Below are 19,479 nucleotides of genomic sequence, written 5' to 3'. Positions count from 1 at the left end.
TAATTTTTCTGTTCTCATAAAACACTTTCTAAGTTTTCAATCAAAAGTCAGTGCGTGTCAAAAATATTGACGTCCACGCCCATTGCACCAGACTGTCTCTTTCTCTACCATTGGGGGGTTTCTTTCTTGTTGCTCACGCGACTATAAATTCGGGAACATGGTTCGCTATACTTAGTCGAATGATTCTGTAGGGACGGTTGCGTCGAAATCGCTGTCTTTGAAACTTGCGACGAAGAGAAACACGTTGCAGGAAATGAATTTTCTTCCTAACTGACTTATCTCTCCAATTACAGCATCTGCTGGTTTTCAAACAATCATTTCGATAGCCGTGAAAACCATTCAAACGCACATTTGTTCGATCTGTACGTAAATCGAAAGACAAATTCGCGATCGTAGTTGAATGCTTGACTCTCTCGCTTCTAAAATCAGAAAGAGAATTTGACATCGACGTTGCAATTGTGAAATTTGAACGCCAAGTTTAAATTATACTACATCGACACCGTGCGCACTCGCCTAACATAGCGCCAGCTCATGCCAGATCGCAGATACAATTTCTGCATGCGTCATAAAACGGGAAATGGATTTAATAACGATTTAATTCCGCCTCTCGCGCTTCGCTTACCAGGTCCCGTTCCGTTCAAAAGCGGGCGGTTTAATCAACCGTGGGAAACGTTCGTGAAATTGATAATAACGAGTGCATTTGCCCGGAAGAGTAACAAAAGATTCGTGATCGGTGAGCCCTAAAATATCCGCTTCGGCAGAAGAAGCCGAGAGATCTGGCAAGCCCGTGTTCGAACACGCGCATTTCGAGGCTGATCCGGCGATAGGTGAAGATGAAAACGCTTTCAATCGAACGCTCTCGTTTTATTGTATTGTTGGCTCACAAAGCGGAATGGAAACCGATGTTTTCCTTGCTCGGGAAATAAGTTGATCCCTCGCTTTGTGCTCGGTATAGGGTTGGCTCCAACAATTTCCGACTTAACACGTATTGTCAAATATTGTTGCAACTGAAAATCTGCTCTCAATTGCAATACAATGCACGCTCGAACAATTGTCGAAATAGCCATTTCATTTCCTTTCAATAGAGAGTTAATACATTGTAATAGATATTATAAATAAGTAAACACGTTAAGATTATTGCAGGTAATTAAATTTTATTACACAGATTACAAGCGTCATTTTAATAATTATAGAATAGTTACCAGTGGAAAGTACAATAAAGTTTTGATATAGCGAATTTTTCGATATATGAAACCAAAATTCGTGATTCATTTAAATGAATTAATTACATACTTAATGCGAATATAGCACCTTAATTGTTTGCATTGTTTTGCACAAAGGTGCGGTTTATTTTCGACCCATGAGCTGCTATGACAGGAATATCCCGGTTTTCTACCGCTAAGGGATAATAATAACATGAGGACTTTTCTGTGAAACTAAACTTTCCAAGCTTAATTATAATTGAAAACACGCAGCCGAGTAAGTAGAAGTGGGTAAAGTAGTTTATCACTTTTTTAATATGCGCATTCGGAAGACCTACTTTATTATAGCAGACATCCCTTGCTCGAACTTTAGTTTGCTATATCGAGATTTCGTTACAATAAATAACTGACGACGTACGTGCCATTTTTACAGTGTATTCGATCCAAATTTGATTTTGTCCAAAGCTTCAAGCGTCAGAAATATGTTTTAGTTATTTTTATACAATCACTTCACGTTTGTTAGCACTGCGCTTCTCAAACTATCTGTACGAAGGCAGTAACACCGTAATTAAAGTCAGTGTCGCGGCAGCGGTCGTTAACCACTCAAATTCGCATGACGCTGCAGCAGCGTTAACGGTTATTATAGCATCACAACATTGCAAAACATATCGGGACAGTCGGGCAAGGTATGCAATTAATTTTAATTAACATTGGGTGGCCAGACCGGTGAAAACGACTGGATTTAATTATATTGTATAAATTGAAAAACTCTTCTTTTTATCGGCAGTTAAATCCTTTACGGCTAGGAACCGTGAATAAGAGGACATTAAATTTTTACGCTAATTTAACAATTTAGAGATAATACGTTCCACGGAAATGTAAATAATTATTTATCAGCGTATTAATACTCTTTTCGATAACTGAGCTGTATGTGAAAGAAGCTCGTTAATTTGCTGTGAAACATGGATATCCAATCAGTTATTTCATAGGAGCAATCTATACATAATTTGTTGAATTATGCATAAAATTATTATCGCATCTGCGCAATCTCGTACCACATTATCTGTCGACTTCAAAAAGAATCCTTCGCCATTATTTCTTGAGGTAATCATGTAAAAACCAAAAACACAGAATCTTTTATTTATTAATTCCTATACAATTCCACAGCAGTGTAACGATTTTTATTTCAACCTCACATTGTACAACAAAATCACAATTTTTGCAAAATTTGCTCAGCGTTGATGTTAGGTGTATTAAAAAATCGTATATCAGCTATCCATCCCTGGTAACATTAACAATTTCGTTCGGGATTGTCATGTAGAAGAATAATTTTAAATTTTCCCTTAGCGTAACAGAACAATTGAAGATTCTATTTATAGGTCTCTGGTGAACAAAGTGTTAAAAGCATTTAATGTCCGATTTAAACAGCACTCGTGAAAGATCGTCGGTGCATAAAATATTAATCCTTTGCACTATTACGTTCTCGTTTACTTTTATGCCCAGATTTCGATGACAGGTGATTCGAAATATTTTTTCGATTTAATAGAAATTATTAGCAACCATATTTATCGAAACGTGCACGAAACGTTCGTCAAGGGTCTGACTGACTCTTTATTATAGTGCAAGGGGTTAAGAAACACTCCACCATAGTTCCGACTCGTTAGTCTCGCGGTCGAAACAAAATGCTCGCAACGAGATAAATTCCGGTCAAATTACCGACAGAAACATTTAGGTGGCATCATAACATAATTGGAAGCGTATATCGTGGATATCAGCGAGGCGCGTTAAGCGTGAGTACAATTAAGCTGCGGGACCAGAAACAGAAACAAATTCGCGCAGGATCGTTGCACACGAAACTCTCTCCGCCCCCCGTCGCTCCCTCCCTCCCCCCTTTGGTTCGCTCGTTAAATATTAGTAGAACACTCGGGCGTCGCTGGGATGAGAAACCAGGACAATTTCGATCGTCAGCCGCAGACTACGGTGCACCTCCATTAAAATGGAATACGAGCCACCCCCGACGCGTTTCGTTGAATCGCTGCAACGTGTCGCGGACGGTGAAACCGAACTCAACGTGTCGTCGGTGCTGAGCGCTCTGTGTGCTCGGAATAGAGACGCTGCTCCATAATAGTTCAAGGCCACTCGGTGGCATTAAACAACTGCCAGAATTTCGCGTTCCACCTGGCCGGACACTTTTCATCGCGTTGTCAAAATTGATTTTGAGTGCGCGCTGCCGCTTAGATGCTTTTTAACACTTCGTTAGAGGCGGACACCCTAATCGACGAACAGAAGATGATGATTTGTTAAGGAGCATTTTAAAAACTTCGTACTGCTTCAGATGTGAATTTGTTTACAAATATTACGCATGTTCGAATTTACGGAGGCAAACTTGAAAGTCTTTATAGGGATTTTCGAATATTAATTTGGTGCAAAATCCATTTTGGCACAGATTGGAGAAATTGGTACTTGAATGTCAAGGTTCTGATAACTGATTACAATTTTTACATGTCTCGTTGAAGTTTATAGCAAAAATACCAAGAAATTCTATTCCTAGAAAGCTATTCGTAGAATAATTTCTCGCAACTTTTTAAGATAAATTGTTGTTTGAAATCTAAATGGCATTGTTCACTCTATCGATTTGTGTAAATGGTTTAACTTTTTTTATTTCGTGATATCCATTTCTCACTACTAAAGCAACAATGTAAATACGCGCGCGTAATTTGATCGAATGTTTGAAATGGAGGACAAAATCCCATACGTTGTTTACTCAGGTTTCTACTGTATAAAATATTAACTAACTTGCATCTAAAGATATTATTATAAGTAAAATATTCTTTAAATTGAAATTTTAAAAAATTTTCATTATAAGCTCAGATAAAAAAGTAAAAACTGTCAATTTTTTATATTTTTTTGTACCCCAAGTAATAGCACAATTAAAAATGAAGTATTTCCGTCATTGTATAGTGAACTAGTTCCTCCAACATTTACAGAAAAATTCAAGTCGTTTAGACCAATTTAAAAAAATTTATGCCATACATGCCAACTTGATATATGGTATATATGGACCAACTTTGTATCAAAATCGAGTGATAAAGTAACCTCGAACAACTTCAGAATTGTCACCAGTCTGCAAGGGGTTAAAGCATAATTGATCTGCAGATAGTTTGCAGCGAAACGGCTAGTTGAGCTGGCAGATTTCAGTGCCGATAAGAAATGATCGATCTAGGCTCGGTGCCTGACAGCCACTCCACATTATGCATTATTTGAAGAGCGCAGGAGTATCGTGCCAATGAGCCGGACCCGGTGCTCGAGTAGCAAGGATAGGGAAGGCTAAAGTGGAGAGCAGTCGACTCGAGAAGCGCCGCGAGGACAGTGAAATAGTAAGAACGGGTACACCAAGGTAGATGGAAAGAACAGATTCCTATTGTTTTCCGACCCACTTCCTAACACTGGAAGATTAACAACGTCCCTCGTCTCTATCTACTGACAGATTTTCCAACGTATGACCCGCGGGATGGCGGAATCTGCGACCTTGTCGTCTACAAATGGTTCTTCACGGACCATTTCGACTTGCAAAATTTTCTAGCAAAAAGGTACAGCCGAACAAAATGGTCAAACGTGCCCCCAAAACCGATTCTTGAGTAAGTGAATAATCGATGGATCGCCAAAGGAAAATTATTTTCCTCAAGTTTTTAGTCGATAACACAAGGACTGCCTGCCATTCAGCTAAAAATTTGCATAAAATTAAAGTATTTTATTTGAACAAATTAAAATTGTACAGTCACGTTATATAAAATCATTTCTTACGTTTCACAAATCCTAATCAAATTAAGAGGATAATTAATTTTATATTTATCGAATAAGACGTATAAGATAGACATACAATGAGTGACATATGGTTAACACAGTAAGCTCTACTTCTTCTGTTTTATTCGAAAAATTATGGAAAAATCAAATGAATTTTTGTATAATTTTCCATTAGACAGAGCAGAAGTTATAGAGCTTGATCTGTTAAGTCGATTTCACTCTTTAACTACCTTATTGCAGAAGTATCGACTCGAGACTTTGCTGAGCTCGTTTTTCTTAAGTGACTTATCGACTGACCTACGCAAAAGTCGATTTGATGGGGATACATATCAGCATCTTATCGCGCTATACGACCACCCGCGACTATCGAGCCAAGACGGCGACCGTATCGTGATTTCGAATTCTCTCGGAAAGATTTCGCGCTGACCTATTGCCGGAAGGATACGTATTCTCCTGGCGCCCGGGACTTATTTCTTCCCCCTTCGTTCCCATTTCTCTCCGTCGCTGAATTCGAGGCGTCTGTTATTGTAAGAAACAATTTCGGCGAAAGTATTCCTTCCTGGAGCTGGAGCCGCAGCCGAAGTCGGTATGCCGCGAGAAAGATTGGAAAAGGGCTTTTGTGTGCACACGTGAATTTCCCGTCTCTCGAAGATCCGAGTCACGGGCTGCAACATCGCCGTGTCACGGAATGCTGGCTGTGCCTGTGCAACGCAGTCAGCCGCGTTCCTATTGGCAACAACAATAGGCCCGCGCACGGTCGCGCGGCTGGCGAAACCCGGTCTCTGTCGTTTCTTTGCCGCCAAGAGGAAGTGTCTTTTTGCCGCTCGGTCGAGTATCGCGCGTACTGTATCATCGCCGCTCGTTAAAGCAGTATTACAGTCTAGACGGCTCCGATGAAAAACGGTGCGCTCCTGAAAAATGAGGTCAAAGACACGCGCCGAGAATGTTACATCCAAATTCGCAGAGTTGAAGAGATTGTACCAGTTTAATAGACATGGAAAACGAGAAGAAAAAAATAGTACACCATAAAAGATAAATAAAGTTATACAAACTTATACTGAAGGACAAAATAAACCAGCTGTCGTCAGTGTTTAACACTTCTTTTACCAAAAGCGTACACAAATGGGTATTTCTAAAAGAATTTTCACAGTAAAAAGACCTGAAAACTAGTTTATCCAGTTAGCTGTGGCGTCTCTTTTTCAGAGCGCGCACCTATATGTGCCGCGAGAACCAACCGATGACGAATATACTCGTCAAACACAGAGTATCGCTGTCAAAATATTGAATCAATAAAACGGTTTTATTTTCTAAAATTAACAATTTCATTGCTAATATTTATTTACTCGCTTAATATTAACATATACTACATACGTAATAAACGAAAAACGCAAAATATGACACAAAATAGCTGCCACTTCTCCACGACCAGTATACTCGTGGAACACAGCTACATACCTGGTTAAAGCAGCGAGTTCCAGAATTTCGAACATCGATTTCCGGTTCACAGAATTGCGTAATTGCTCCGGAAAATATTAATTTTCCCTTTATCGGCCAAAGTCCCGCGAAGCGACTTAATAAATGATTTCAATTTCGCAGTTCGAGAGCGAAGAGATTTAGAGATTTGCAGGTTAAAGGAAACTTTTGATTGGGCTTATCGCTGGGAAGAAGCAGTGGGCCGGTGCGCGCGATAAAGAGGCGGCGGCACTTCGATCGGGTAATAAGTTTGCAATTGGAGATTGCCGGTCGTGGCCATTGAGCGGCGAACGCTCTCGACGAGGCTCTAAATCTGCGCCGAAACGCTCGGCCCCCGACTCGGCGGATAAGGGAGTGGCTGGTGGAACGGCTGAAACCGTCGCGATCCAGGGCTCTCGGCCGACAATTGGGTTTCTTCACGGTAAAATTTCAATTCCGACGCGGCCTACGGAGCCAGATGAAAAGGCAGAATTTCCATTGTTTTCTGACTCACTTCCAGGCGACGGAAGATTAACAGAGCCAACGTGTGTATATCCCACCGCCGAGGGCCTCTCGCCGTTTTTCGAGCGTTTTCGCGGGAAGCGGGACCCATTGTGGCTCGAGACCGCTGTAATTTAAATCATCGTCCAAAGATTTCTCTACTGAAAATTCTTTTTCACTACCCTCTCTCGTTCTCTCGCCCTCTCTCTCTCTCTCCCTCTTTTTTTTCTCTTTTTGTCAGCCTCCCTCGGCCCCGTGTAATCATCTTGAAGCCGGTGCTCTCATTTATTCGCGAACCAGTCCTTCGAAATTTTTTGATTTCTCTTCTCCAATTCCTTCTCTTTTTTTTTAGCGCGACGAGGATTTAAATTAGGTTGCGAAACGTATTGATTCGCGTAACGCGCAATCGGGGTTTGCATTTTGCACGCGAAACTGGAGCGTCTGTATTAATTATACGTTCGCGCTTACCGCGGCTGTCGCTTTCAGTATTTTTTTTCCGCCCCTCCTCGCACTCCGTCGAATTTGCCGATGCGGCACCGCCATTCGGCTCGTTCGTTCCGCTGACAACCCTCCTCCTTCCAGCGCGTCCGACAGGACTTTATATCCGTAACGTCGAAACGCTTTCACCCTGTTTTCACGTCTCGTGAACGCGATCGCCCTTTTCTACCCCCCACCCTCCTCCTTTCACTCTCTTTATTTTCGTCTCTGTCATTGTCGGCCGGTTCTCCGTCTACTCTTCTTGCTTAGGCGTCTCCTCCCGTCCCCGTCCGATTCCACATCCGCATTGCTAATGAAACGTCCAATTACCATCAACGGCCGCTACGAGGCGAACCTACGGTGCCTCCTCTTCTGCTCTCTCACACTTTTTCCCTCTCCTCTGACATTTGCAATCAGCAACCGGAAACAACATCGGCAGGTACCACCGTCAACCTTCCCTTTGCCCGTCGCGCCGTTCCCTGGAAACGACCTGCTCGGCTGACACGAGCCCCCACCCCGCTTTCTATCCTTTTACTCCCCTTCCTTTTTTCTCCATTTTCTTAAAGCATCAACGTCGCGAAAGTAAGTCACATGAATCTCCATTAACGGCCACGTAAAAGCACCAGGTAATTAGTAATCGAACGAAAATTCCAATTTCGCGTGGACCCGGGTCGTGTAATTGATACCGGTCTCCTCCTCCTCCTCCTCCTCCGATCGATTATGCTCTACCTTTTCGCTCTGACTCGACACGCTCGCTTGCGAAAGACGTAAATGTGCAGCTGTGTCATAACAGATGATGCAACCACTTTAATTGACAATTTTTTAAAGCGACGTTGTAGAAAATATTCACTGTCCCCGATAAATTCTTTTCGAATATTTTATAATTTCTGAGATAATCGTCTGTAAGGTGGTCGTCAACTAATTTGCGATACCTCAAATTGATAATGTAGAAAATATTTATCATCGCCGTCGTCAATTAATTTGTAATACCTTAAATCGATAATGTAGAAAATATCCGTCTCCGATAAATGTATATTTTTTTCGAATATTTAACCCTTTGCACTCGATGCTGTTTTAACTATAACTCTAAAGTAACATTTCTGACATCTAGCATTTCGATTTTATAAGGTAAAGAGGTTATGTTTAATTGAAATTGAATCTTGTAACTCATACAGAAACAGTTACACTTTTAATAATGATTTAAATGTAAGTTTTTATAATAGAAATATTATCTTGGAACGTGATGTAACAATTGCAGTGGTGCCTCAGAGTTACCACTCGAGTGCAAAGGGTTAATGCTTTTTTAGATCATTGTCCATAAGCTGGTCGTCAATTAATTTGTAATACCTTAAATCGATAATGTAGAAAATAACCGTCTCCGATAAATGTATATTCTTTTCGAATATTTAATGCTTTTTGAGATCATTATCCATAACGCGGTTGTCAATTAATTTGCAATTCCTTAAATTGATGGTGTGAGACATAAACACTTCCTATGATACATATAGTCCTTAATATCATATTTCTTTTCGTATACGTAATAGATTCTGAAACACTTCACTACGTATAATTATCTATAATTTAACGTCATCGTATATTACTGACTGATATCATATTTCTTTTCGTATATGTAATAGTTTCTGAGACAATTGGCTACGTCTAATTATCTATGACTTAACGCCATTGTATGTTATTGACAGCGAGCTACGTGCGAGACAAGAACATCTGATAAGCACAAGACAATTAGCTATCTCGACGAAATTAGTTTTCGATAATGGCCAAATCAACGTTCAATACTGTTTGATTGATTGAGACTCTTGCAAATTCCCTCGCTCGCCTATTCGCAGCATTTAAATTCACTTACTGAAATGTTATTTTCGATAATAATTTACGCAGCCGATAAAGTCAGTTATCGTTCATCAATTTGATAATTTATGAATGCTATTGATTTCAAGAAACTTAAAGGTCATCTTTTTAAACGTACAAAGAAACTTGTTTTCAATAATAATCGTTGTTTAATTAATGCGATCATACTGCGATCATTGCGGATTCTATGCATTTATTACAAAACAGGTATTCAAAATAGTAAAAGATAATACTATTGCATCACCTTCAACTCATTAAACGGATTAAAAAACGAAATAAATGATTAAGTTCTAGCATCTTTCATTTAATGCAAATAATTTCTATTTTGCATAAAGATCCACGTCATGTGATCACAATCTTCCGTCTGCAAAATGTGAACACTTATCCAACCAAATGGGAGATCTCCCCGTTTTAAATGAAGTCGTTTCATGACCGAATGAAGAAATTTCTATGCTAATCAACACTATAATTCCCTCATTTTATTAACATTTCTACGGAGTACGAATATTAAAGAAACAATTGATACCATATAATCTTTTTTTAAAATTTGTCTTTAATTAATTGAATTAGATTACTTTAATTTTATGAAATTATTTAGGTTTTTGGCGCGTTCGTGAAAGTGTTAAAAACACACCGAAACAATTAACGTATCCGACGTGATCGCGATCTTAGCGTAGCAGATTCGTCGCTTGCCCTTCTCGGTTCTGTAATTATACACGCAGACGCTAGCGTTGAAGGCCCATTCGTCCTCCAATTATCAATTATCCGTGACGTCAAGCCAGGCGCACGTTTTTCTCCGACACGACGACATTCGCAATCAGTTACCGGAAGCGACGTCGCTGGGGAAAACACGCCTACTCTACCGTCGGGAAACGAGCGAGTACGGGCGAGTGCGGGCGAGTACGGGCGAGTACGGGCGAGTACGGGCGAGTACGGGCGAGTACGAGCGAGCGCGGACAAACACGCGGCCATGTCGAAAATAAGCGAGCCAGCTCGCAATTACCGCCGGTCGTTTGCGAATTGCGCGACTGTATCGTTAACGAAACCACGACCCTCGCCAACGACCGTGCTTTTCCCTGGTTTCGTTTGGAGACGCGGAAAAATTGGAATTCCAACGATCTCTTTAACATGTTGAGTGCCGCATGGCGTACGTATGGCTGACACTATGTTTTCACTTGAAATTCATTTATATTGCGACCTGCTCAAGGAAACTTAGTTTTATTAGCAAAAGTACAGATTTCGTACTATGTTTATGGTACCCGTTGCTACTACAGGTTTCAAAGTGCTTAATTTACGATTATTGAAACAATCGTATATTTATCGGACGTTTATAGAATGTTTTGTTGGATATATATTACGATAAAGATCGCTAAATGTTATGCAAGTGAATATATTCTAGTATATTTATAAATTGTTACGACTTTATACTTCAATGGAGGTATTCTAATTTTAACAAAAATAGATCTTGCTTTGACTATGTTAACTATGATATATACATAAATTAGTTTACCAAATTAGTTACCAATATACATACATGGAGATTTTACAAGAATTTCTTATAAAATTTGACAAATATCAATTCATAAATATATACAAATAATAATAGTAATAAATATAACTGAATAGAAGAGTATGAAACAGCTGCTTTTAGTAGTTAAAATAGTATTTTTTACAATGAATTTAAACTTTCCGGTTACGATTTCATTAAATTATTTTGATTTTTGGGGAATTTTTGTGGCTGATGTTCGATACATTATGGAGCCGGATGTGACGTCTGTTTGCGCAGATAAATATGGAACAATTTAAATGAAACGATAAAGTAGATCGACCTGAAATAAGTGCAGCTAAAATAGCTACCTAAAATGAAGCAGTAACAAAGACTTAATGCGATTAGCGTATAAAACCATTGAATGCTGAGCAACAGTTGCAAAATTTCTTTTGAAATCGCAATTGTATAATCTTCGTCACTTTTTTAAACGTATTCATGCGATGATAATGCCAAGGAGATTTCAACTTTCATTTGAATTGCAACAAGCGTGAAAATAGTCGCATCATCGGGCAATCTCCAACGGAGACTTCAAATTCTCTTAAAGTGATAGAAAATGACGAGAGAGATCACACAGAAATAGGAGAAACGAATCAGTTCCATCTTTCGCAATATTTTAGATAGTTTCGTTGCCAGTAAATCAACGTTAGAAAAAGTATGACGAATTCGCTAAAAATTGTAAAATTATTTATTCGACGTAAGAAAAGTGACGTTCGTATCGTTAAGAAGTTCTATCGATCATGGAATTATTTTAATCGCGTAACGATTTACTGGACACCGGTTACATTTTTCTGACAATGATCTTGGATGCCGTTTCGTTGAATCATATCCAATAATAACGTATGACAGTGTGAAATAATATATCGACAGTCGCAACAGCTGTCCGCGCTGCTCTCGTTACACGTTGCGATTTACGAATCGCGCAGCTGTATCATTAATGAAGCCGTGGTTCTCGTCATCGACAGCGCTTTCCCGCTGCTTTTCACGGTGAAAATCCGGCTTGCTTATCTCCGCCGGCGCCGTTATTCTTCCGCGAGAAGGCTCCCGGAAATACGTACGGCCGGTTCCTTAAATTCCGTTCCATTTTTCCGCACAGTTTCCCGCAGTAATTCTCCGCGATTCCACGGCACCGCTTCGACCCAGGAGATTAGAATGCTCCTGGAATCGCGTGTAACTTATGCCGATGAAGATTGTACGTTTGAAATGTTGCCGCGGATGCAGATCCGCGGTTGAACGTATTGTTGGTACAGCTCCTAAAAAATTTCCCGATCCAAGTAAACATTGTTCCGCTAGAAGATGTTGATGTATATTGTGTTCTTTTACTTCTGTGAAGCCTGTAATTTCAGTAGTGAATTGATGTGCGATCTTTAGGCGATGCAGATCTACTGCATGTCAACCAGTTGGCTGTTTTCGACGAGGATACTCGTCGCGAAGGAATGGCAATATTTTGTGTTGCGACGAGTGTACTCGTCATGCGTAAAAATTTGCTGTTCATATTACAATTTTAGTGGAAAGTAAAACATACTCGCGAATTTTGAGATATTCTGTTGGATAAATTATAAAGTTACAACTATTACGAGAGTATTCACAGTTTTTAAAGTCGCAACAGCTGACTGGTTAAAAATGATATCGATAAGATGATTAGCATTCCTAGATGTGATAGGTCGATGTAGGATTAGCGAGTACAGAAAGCAGCCTCGAAAGTATGAAAATGTGCACGTTTACCTCCGCACGTACACTCAAGATTGTAGCCGACCGGTATCGCTCTAAAAAAAAAGTTCACGCAGATTTTTACACACCGGAGCGGAAAATTCCGCGCGATAAAGTAATGACGATGCCGTAAATTGATACGCCGCCGCAACGTTAAAGCGTTTTTGATCGCGCGTTAACGATGTCGCTCGCGTATAATCGAGGCCGGAACGTTGCCAAAATTCTCTCCGGGGCTTAATGAACGTCGGTGCGCGTATCTGGCCGTCGCTTAAACAAAGAGTCCTGCAGGAACGAATTTCAAATTTATCTTCCGCAGAACAAACGATGCACTGGTTCGCCCAAATAGGAGGTGACGAGGCCGCCGCCGACTCGTCAGGTAATAATCAGCCTGGTAAACAGGCAGTGTGTTTCGTTGAACTGGTCGCGACATTTGCACGGAGTTCCATGCTACGCGCGTAACGAATGCGTATTAATAGTGTAATCCCCTGCCGAAATTGGAAATGACCGCATCCGATTGGTCGCGTGGCCTGTCCGCACGCGCTCTCTATTTGCGTGTGTTTATACGCGCGTGCGTTGTGTGTCGCGTGTGCGTGAGTTTGTGTGTGCGCGCGCAAGCGTGTGTTTATGTGCTTTGAGCCTCTGTTCGATGTGTATTCTAATGTCTGCACGCAGCTGTATACAAATTTGTTTCGCGTGTACCCCTCAAGCTTTGTCGATTGAACAGCGCTAACACAGTTTGATCTCCGCGAGAATCTCACTAATTAAGAATTCGCGTTCCAATTAAACCGCGCGATGCGGCGAATCCATGGAAGAATCGTGGAAATCGTGGCTCGCGATTGCCAGCTGCAGCCTCGCGCTACTCCGTCGCGTGCCATCTCTGTTTTTCAGCAGCATGCAACCGCATTTTTCCCTGCCCTATTTTTCGCAATCGCATTATTCTGACATCTGGGAAAGGAGCGGTGAGATATTACGGAACGTCTTTCACGCAGCTCCGCGAACGGGAAATAGCTGAGAGAATTTCTGGTAAAAGGTCGGATCGATGGCACGGAAATACACCTGATTTCCAACTTTTTCTCTCGGATACCTACAAATCGAATTCCGTTAATTCAATTCCAGGAACTGTGTCGTGCCTTTTACCATCCGATAAATCTATAGCTTTGTGCGATTTTGTAAATGGAAACGAGAAGCAAGTCATTTTTAATAGATAATTGTCGCACTGCCTTTAGGCAATTATTTATTACTGTGCAGTGCAGAAACAAATTCTTTTTGATTCTGAGGTAAAATAAGCATTTTATTGAAACATAATTATGTTGGTTTCATTATCGAAATATTTATTATTAGTACTCTATCAACTGATCTAAAACATATGTGTGTTCAATTACATTGTGACGTTACTCTCGGATAATTTTCCTTTAATTAGATTATTGATTTAGTAGAAACCGTTTAGAAGCATATTTTTCCACAGTATTCCATACGCAATATAAATTTTCATTCGACTTCGTGTTGCATTCCTGTTTCCACGGATGCAGAAACAACGCGATGCGATATCAAAATTTGTTATCCTCTGTGCTTTACAGTTTCCGGAAAGATAATGGAAAGCTTTTAGCATCAACGATTTAAATCTTTTTATTCATATATGTGGCAACGTCTAAAATTTATACAGTATAGTATGATTCCAACAGTGCTATTCATTTGATGCAAGTAAAAATGTCGAGGCTTGTTTGCTGTAACGATTACAACTATGGTTCCAAGTACTCTAAGCTGCAAGATATTTTGTTCACTATGGACGATCTAATGACAAATTATTAAACATTCGCACAAATTTATGGACGAACCCGACGTTTAAAAAAACCAAATCCGTCACGATTCTTCCACGATTTGATTTCCGATAATCGCACGGCGCATGTTTAATCGACGACCTCGCATCCATGAGGACACCGGCGTGTGCTCGCAGCCGCATGCTTGCAGTGTGCCGATGATTACGCGAGTTACCGCCCGTAATACCTGAAATCTCACGTGCGTATGCACATGTTCTCGCTTTCTTCTCGACAGATGTGAAACGACGCCGAAGTCTCTACGACGAGGACTCACTCGACGGCGAGCCGCATAACGAGACCGAAGGTATCACTTTATCAAGGGCAATGCTGACACTAACTTTCCCTCTACCCCCGTTGTCCCCTCGAGAATACAGGGTTCAGGAGTGTGACCGACAAACAATGCGAAGGCTGTATTGGTCCGATCAGTTCGTTTACCGCACTACGCGTAGAGAAGTTCGCACGGTGGTTCACTGCGCACTTTATTGAACTCTGGATTATTCGAATCTTCAAACAACAAACACGAAATCAACATTCTTTCAAACCACTTCAACTTACTGTAACATTAACCCTCTGCAATTCCGATCAGCGAGTTCGTTAAAGGATTCGAATCAATTTTCTAAAGCGCCAAGACGCGGAAATGATTTATCCAACGCCGTATCAAGTCGAGTAAAGCTCGAAACACGCTTACGTGTGCCAGTTCAGCTCGTGCTAGCAGCACGCTCCAAGGCCGTCCAAGAGCGAAATTTCTCAGGGCACAAGTGGCTTAGACATTTTCCGAACCTAAAAAAGGACTGATTTTTTCTGATTGTAACAAGACTAAAGACGATATAACTTTTGTAAGAGTACATTGATTTCTACGAAAAATATAAATATACTTTTCATATTAATATTAACCTAAATATTTCAGGAAAGTAGTGAAACGTCATCCTAGACGAAGTTTTTATTTGTTTAGTTTACACTCCCTCCGTATCGAAACGATTGATTTATAAATTTGCAGCGAAACAACATGTGTTGGTTGAGTACATTAAATAAATGTTAAATAGATACTTAATAAGTTATGCTTACGAATTGGAACTAATGATAGAACAGACTTAAAACATTATTCTTTAAAATGGTCGGTTTTAGGTTAGGATAATGTTTCACTGGTTTCCTAACATATTTAACATTAATATGAAAAACGTACTTATATTTTTCATAAAAATCATTGCAATCTTACAAAAATGATATCGTGTTTGGTCTTATTTTAATTAACACATTCGCATCGGGCTATTTTTTTCTTAAATTTTCATAGAAATCGGGGTATTTCTATTCATTTCAGGATGCGAATGTGTTAAGAATTCTTCACAATTACATCGGTAAAATGAAAAATAAAAAAGTTACACATTGCGTTATCTATGCTACATTTGCTGTCGTGCGTTCGGAAAAGGTCTAAGACACTTGCCTCCGGAGAAACTTTGACCTTGGACAGCCTTGGAGTATGCTGCTAGCAAACGTGTTTCTATTCTAAAGCCGCGAATTTGTGAAATCGCGTAAAATCGGTGTAAATCAAGATCTCGGTGAAATTCTCTCTGGAAATGCTAGCCAAACAGATTTTACGTATTGCTCGAGCCGTAGCAGCGCCGCGGTTGCTAATCAATTTGCCGCGTTCAATGACGATGGATGCCGATGATCGCGGACGACCGCACGCCACGCGGAAACCAGTGAGCCATCCGTGAGAGCAATTAACAGTTTGCAGTGTTCGAATCTAAAGAAAAAAAAAAAAAAGACGCGAAAGAATAGGAAACAGAAGGGACACTGTGCGGCGGGAGACACTAATCGATTTCCACGGTTGTTCCCAGGACGGGAGTCGTCGGGAAGTGCGAAAGACGTGGACAGGGCGAAGCTCGTCCGCGACAGACAGAACGAAGAACGACAGCGGAAGTTGGAGGAGCTGAAACAGCAGGCCCTAGCCACACAACGGTTCCGGGAGCAGCGGGAGGAGGAACGCCGAAGGCGCATCGACGAGCTCAGATCGCGTGACAACGACAGGTTTGTGTTGTCTTTCTTCCGTTTTCTCTTTTTTCTCCCCCTATTTCATTTCCAGCTCACGAGTGGAAATTACGGGGCGACCTTAGCCGGGACCTCTTGACACGTGGGAAGAACCCGCAAACCGTGAATTACGGTATTCCCTTACTCGCGTGTTAAACCGTCCGGGATCGCCGTGATTGATAGTTGTCTTTAACTCCCCGTTTTATTTTCTGGTCTTTTTACTTGGCCGAGGGAAATCGGTGACGAATTTGCTCCTTTGTGTAACACTTGCAAGGATGCCTTTCACGATTTTGTGACAAATCTTCGTGCAGCAATCGTTTTTATTTTATATATTTATGAACGTATCTGTTCGAGATTGCCACTTCCAATTGAAGGACATTGTAAAAGAACATTTAAGTTTATCGAGTTCGAGTGGAATTTAGCCAATGGGAAATAATCATAAAAAATGAACCGTAAGAGTTATCGTTAAAATTATTTTCTTATCTGTTTTTTGATAAATTTCTGTGTAAAGGCAAGTACCTTTTGGAGCGTTAGCTACGGTAAATAGTTAATATTGCGTTAATACGAATAGCTGTTCGGTTAAAATGGCAGTTAGAAAATTGGATTTGTGTTGTTGGGTCAAAATGGACCCGAGTCACGCCATCCCGGGGCTAAATTCGTCGCAAGGATTGTATCGATCACGTGTACTTTACTGGCGCACATGCCAGTAATTTGAAAAGGTTGTAATCTCGCTGTGAATATTTACGTAATTATCAGTTTTAAGGAACAGACATTCTCGTATGAAAAAATTGTATTTTTCCCGTCGGAGTGAAATCAGAATTACGAAATGTTTATGGTCCTTGTGACCGATGAAAGTGAAATGATTTTTATTAAAGAAAACTATGGACATCGGTGACAGCCGCTAAATTATCTTCGAAAGTAGAAGTCAGTCGATCGAATAAAATTAATCATTTTATTTATTAGTGAATGAGATATGAAAAGAAAAGCTAGTAATTTAATATGAGTGCAAATATTCAGAATTTAAAAACAAAGTGAAAATGAGAGTAGAAAGGAAAACATCAACTTGCAATATTATCGGAACTGTCATGCACGCCGTGTAAACTTTATAACGATTACTTCGAAGAGAAAGCACGCGAATATAGGTATGCAATTGCGACAGATATGTGGAAGCTTTCATACGGCAAATTGGTCATCTTATTAATTGCACGAACATCGACACGTGCGTACGGTTTCAGGCCTGTTTTCGTACAAATATTATCGTTCGACAATACACGGGGGTATAATGTGCTCACGATGACACGACAACAAGGGGTTAGCATTCGACAGAACAAAAAGCAGTGCGCGGCTGACGTAGCTTACCAATAAACTGTCACGCGATAATTACGAGGATTGTAATATGGCTGCGAGAGAAGATTTAATAAGAGGACACGTGGAATATTCGAAAAATAAGGTGGAACGCGATTTCCAGATATAATATTTAACGTCAAGGATCAAAGGGTTAATTGGTCGTGTAGCACGCTTCGTATGCTCGTTCTCAGCGTCGCTCGTGCAATTTTATATTTCGCGAATAGAAAATCGGATTAGTTTAGCCATTATTTGAAAGTATAATAATTTACAAGTTTTCTCTGATATTATTTGTTTTTTTTTTTTTTTTAATTTCGGGGAGCATGTAATTAAATACCAGTTGCTCCTCTTTCGTTAAATTAAATTGTGTTTCCAGTGCAAGCTCATTTTGCGAAAATTGCTGCAAACTGTTTTTGGAATGGCTGAGTTAAATTGTAAATACCTCCGTTTTTATGAGCATTTTATGGTAGTTTAAAGAGACAGAGAAAATACGAATAAAATGTTCCTCTGTGAAGATAAATAATTTTATAAGAATTAAATTCTTGCATTGCAGCCAGGAAGATTTGCAAAACGAAAGACTGGTAATAAAAATTCGTAACATAATTTCAATGGGGTAATATAAATCGAGGATTAAAATGATCGAGGCCTGCGTGTTTTTTCGTGACATGAAAGCACTGTACTTGTGATCACGTTTATGCGAAACCAAGGAAACAGGAACGAATCACGCCAAGACGCGAGTAGCTGACGATAACATGCTTCGAGGACAACTTTCTCCGACCTATGACACGCAAGTTTAGCGCGACTCGGAACAACATTGATGTGTTTTAAACGCTCTTTACGAGATTACGTGCTCTATGAGGTTATAAGTTGACCTGGTTAATGTGATGCGGGGGCTAAACTGTTTCGGTGTCGCAGAGAAGCCTGCGAAATTACCGCGGCACGTGCACAAACGGAATACCACGACCGAATATACCCTTTGTCCTTTGGATGCTTCTAATGCCATCTCGACGCTTATGGAAATTAATATTGAAATCGCCGGGGAAAGTGCATTGACATCTTTTCAAACGGAATAACTTGAATTTTTCTAAGATATTACACTAATTATTTTACTAGATAATGGAGTAGAAGCTTTCAAAACAATTACAATTAATTAAAATGCTAAATGAATTACAGAATAATGTTTCCTCAATTTATTAATCCTAAGATTATATCGAAATCTTCTCGAAACTGGTTTATTGTTTTTATCATTTCAGCCAATTACGATATCCGCAACATATGATTTACTCAATATCTGGTAAATAAAGTATTAAAAATTTATTCCGTTTGAAGAGATGTCACCGCATCTTTTCTGCATATAATGTGGCATATCAATTAATCGGGCAAAGTAGAATGACACGGATAGTACAGCAATTACTTAAACTGCCAGATGTTCTCTTTATTGATTTACACAATAAGTTGTTTTCCACGTCGACAATAGAGAATTCTAATATCGGAGAATTGGATAATCGAGGTTCTCATTTACAACCAGTTGCGTTTAGAGATCAGTTAACATGTTACCAGGACACTTAGAGTTATACAGAGCCGGTCAAATAGTTAATTATCGTAAATTATTACATCTTAGTTTTAGTAAATTGCTACTGTCCCAACTTTCGAGCTATAAAGGGTCTACAGGCTGTACAAAGCCAAGAAACGAGTTGACCGACACGAGAGTCTCGTTAATTCTTTTCCATGT

General features: G+C 40.0%; 1 protein-coding gene across 24 annotated transcripts in view; it reads left to right on the top strand.

Annotated features, from left to right (window-relative positions):
• The window catches only part of LOC144476469 (uncharacterized), a 434,992-nt gene that overhangs the window by 393,531 nt on the left and 21,982 nt on the right, over nucleotides 1-19,479 (top strand). For 10 of the 24 annotated variants that reach the window (XM_078193471.1, XM_078193472.1, XM_078193463.1 and 7 more), the window contains 3 exons: nucleotides 12,875-12,934; nucleotides 14,611-14,679; nucleotides 16,214-16,403. In XM_078193471.1, the coding sequence (XP_078049597.1) occupies nucleotides 12,875-12,934; nucleotides 14,611-14,679; nucleotides 16,214-16,403 (319 nt within the window). The remainder of the gene's footprint in view (nucleotides 1-12,874; nucleotides 12,935-14,610; nucleotides 14,680-16,213; nucleotides 16,404-19,479) is intronic. The other 14 variants (XM_078193474.1, XM_078193475.1, XM_078193466.1 and 11 more) reach the window with 2 other exon arrangements.

The sequence above is a fragment of the Augochlora pura genome, chromosome 10, assembly GCF_028453695.1.
Source record: "Augochlora pura isolate Apur16 chromosome 10, APUR_v2.2.1, whole genome shotgun sequence".
Taxonomy (NCBI): Eukaryota; Metazoa; Arthropoda; class Insecta; order Hymenoptera; family Halictidae; genus Augochlora; species Augochlora pura.
The sequence above is the reverse complement of the archived record's forward strand: the minus strand, read 5'-3'. Positions and strand labels throughout refer to the sequence as shown.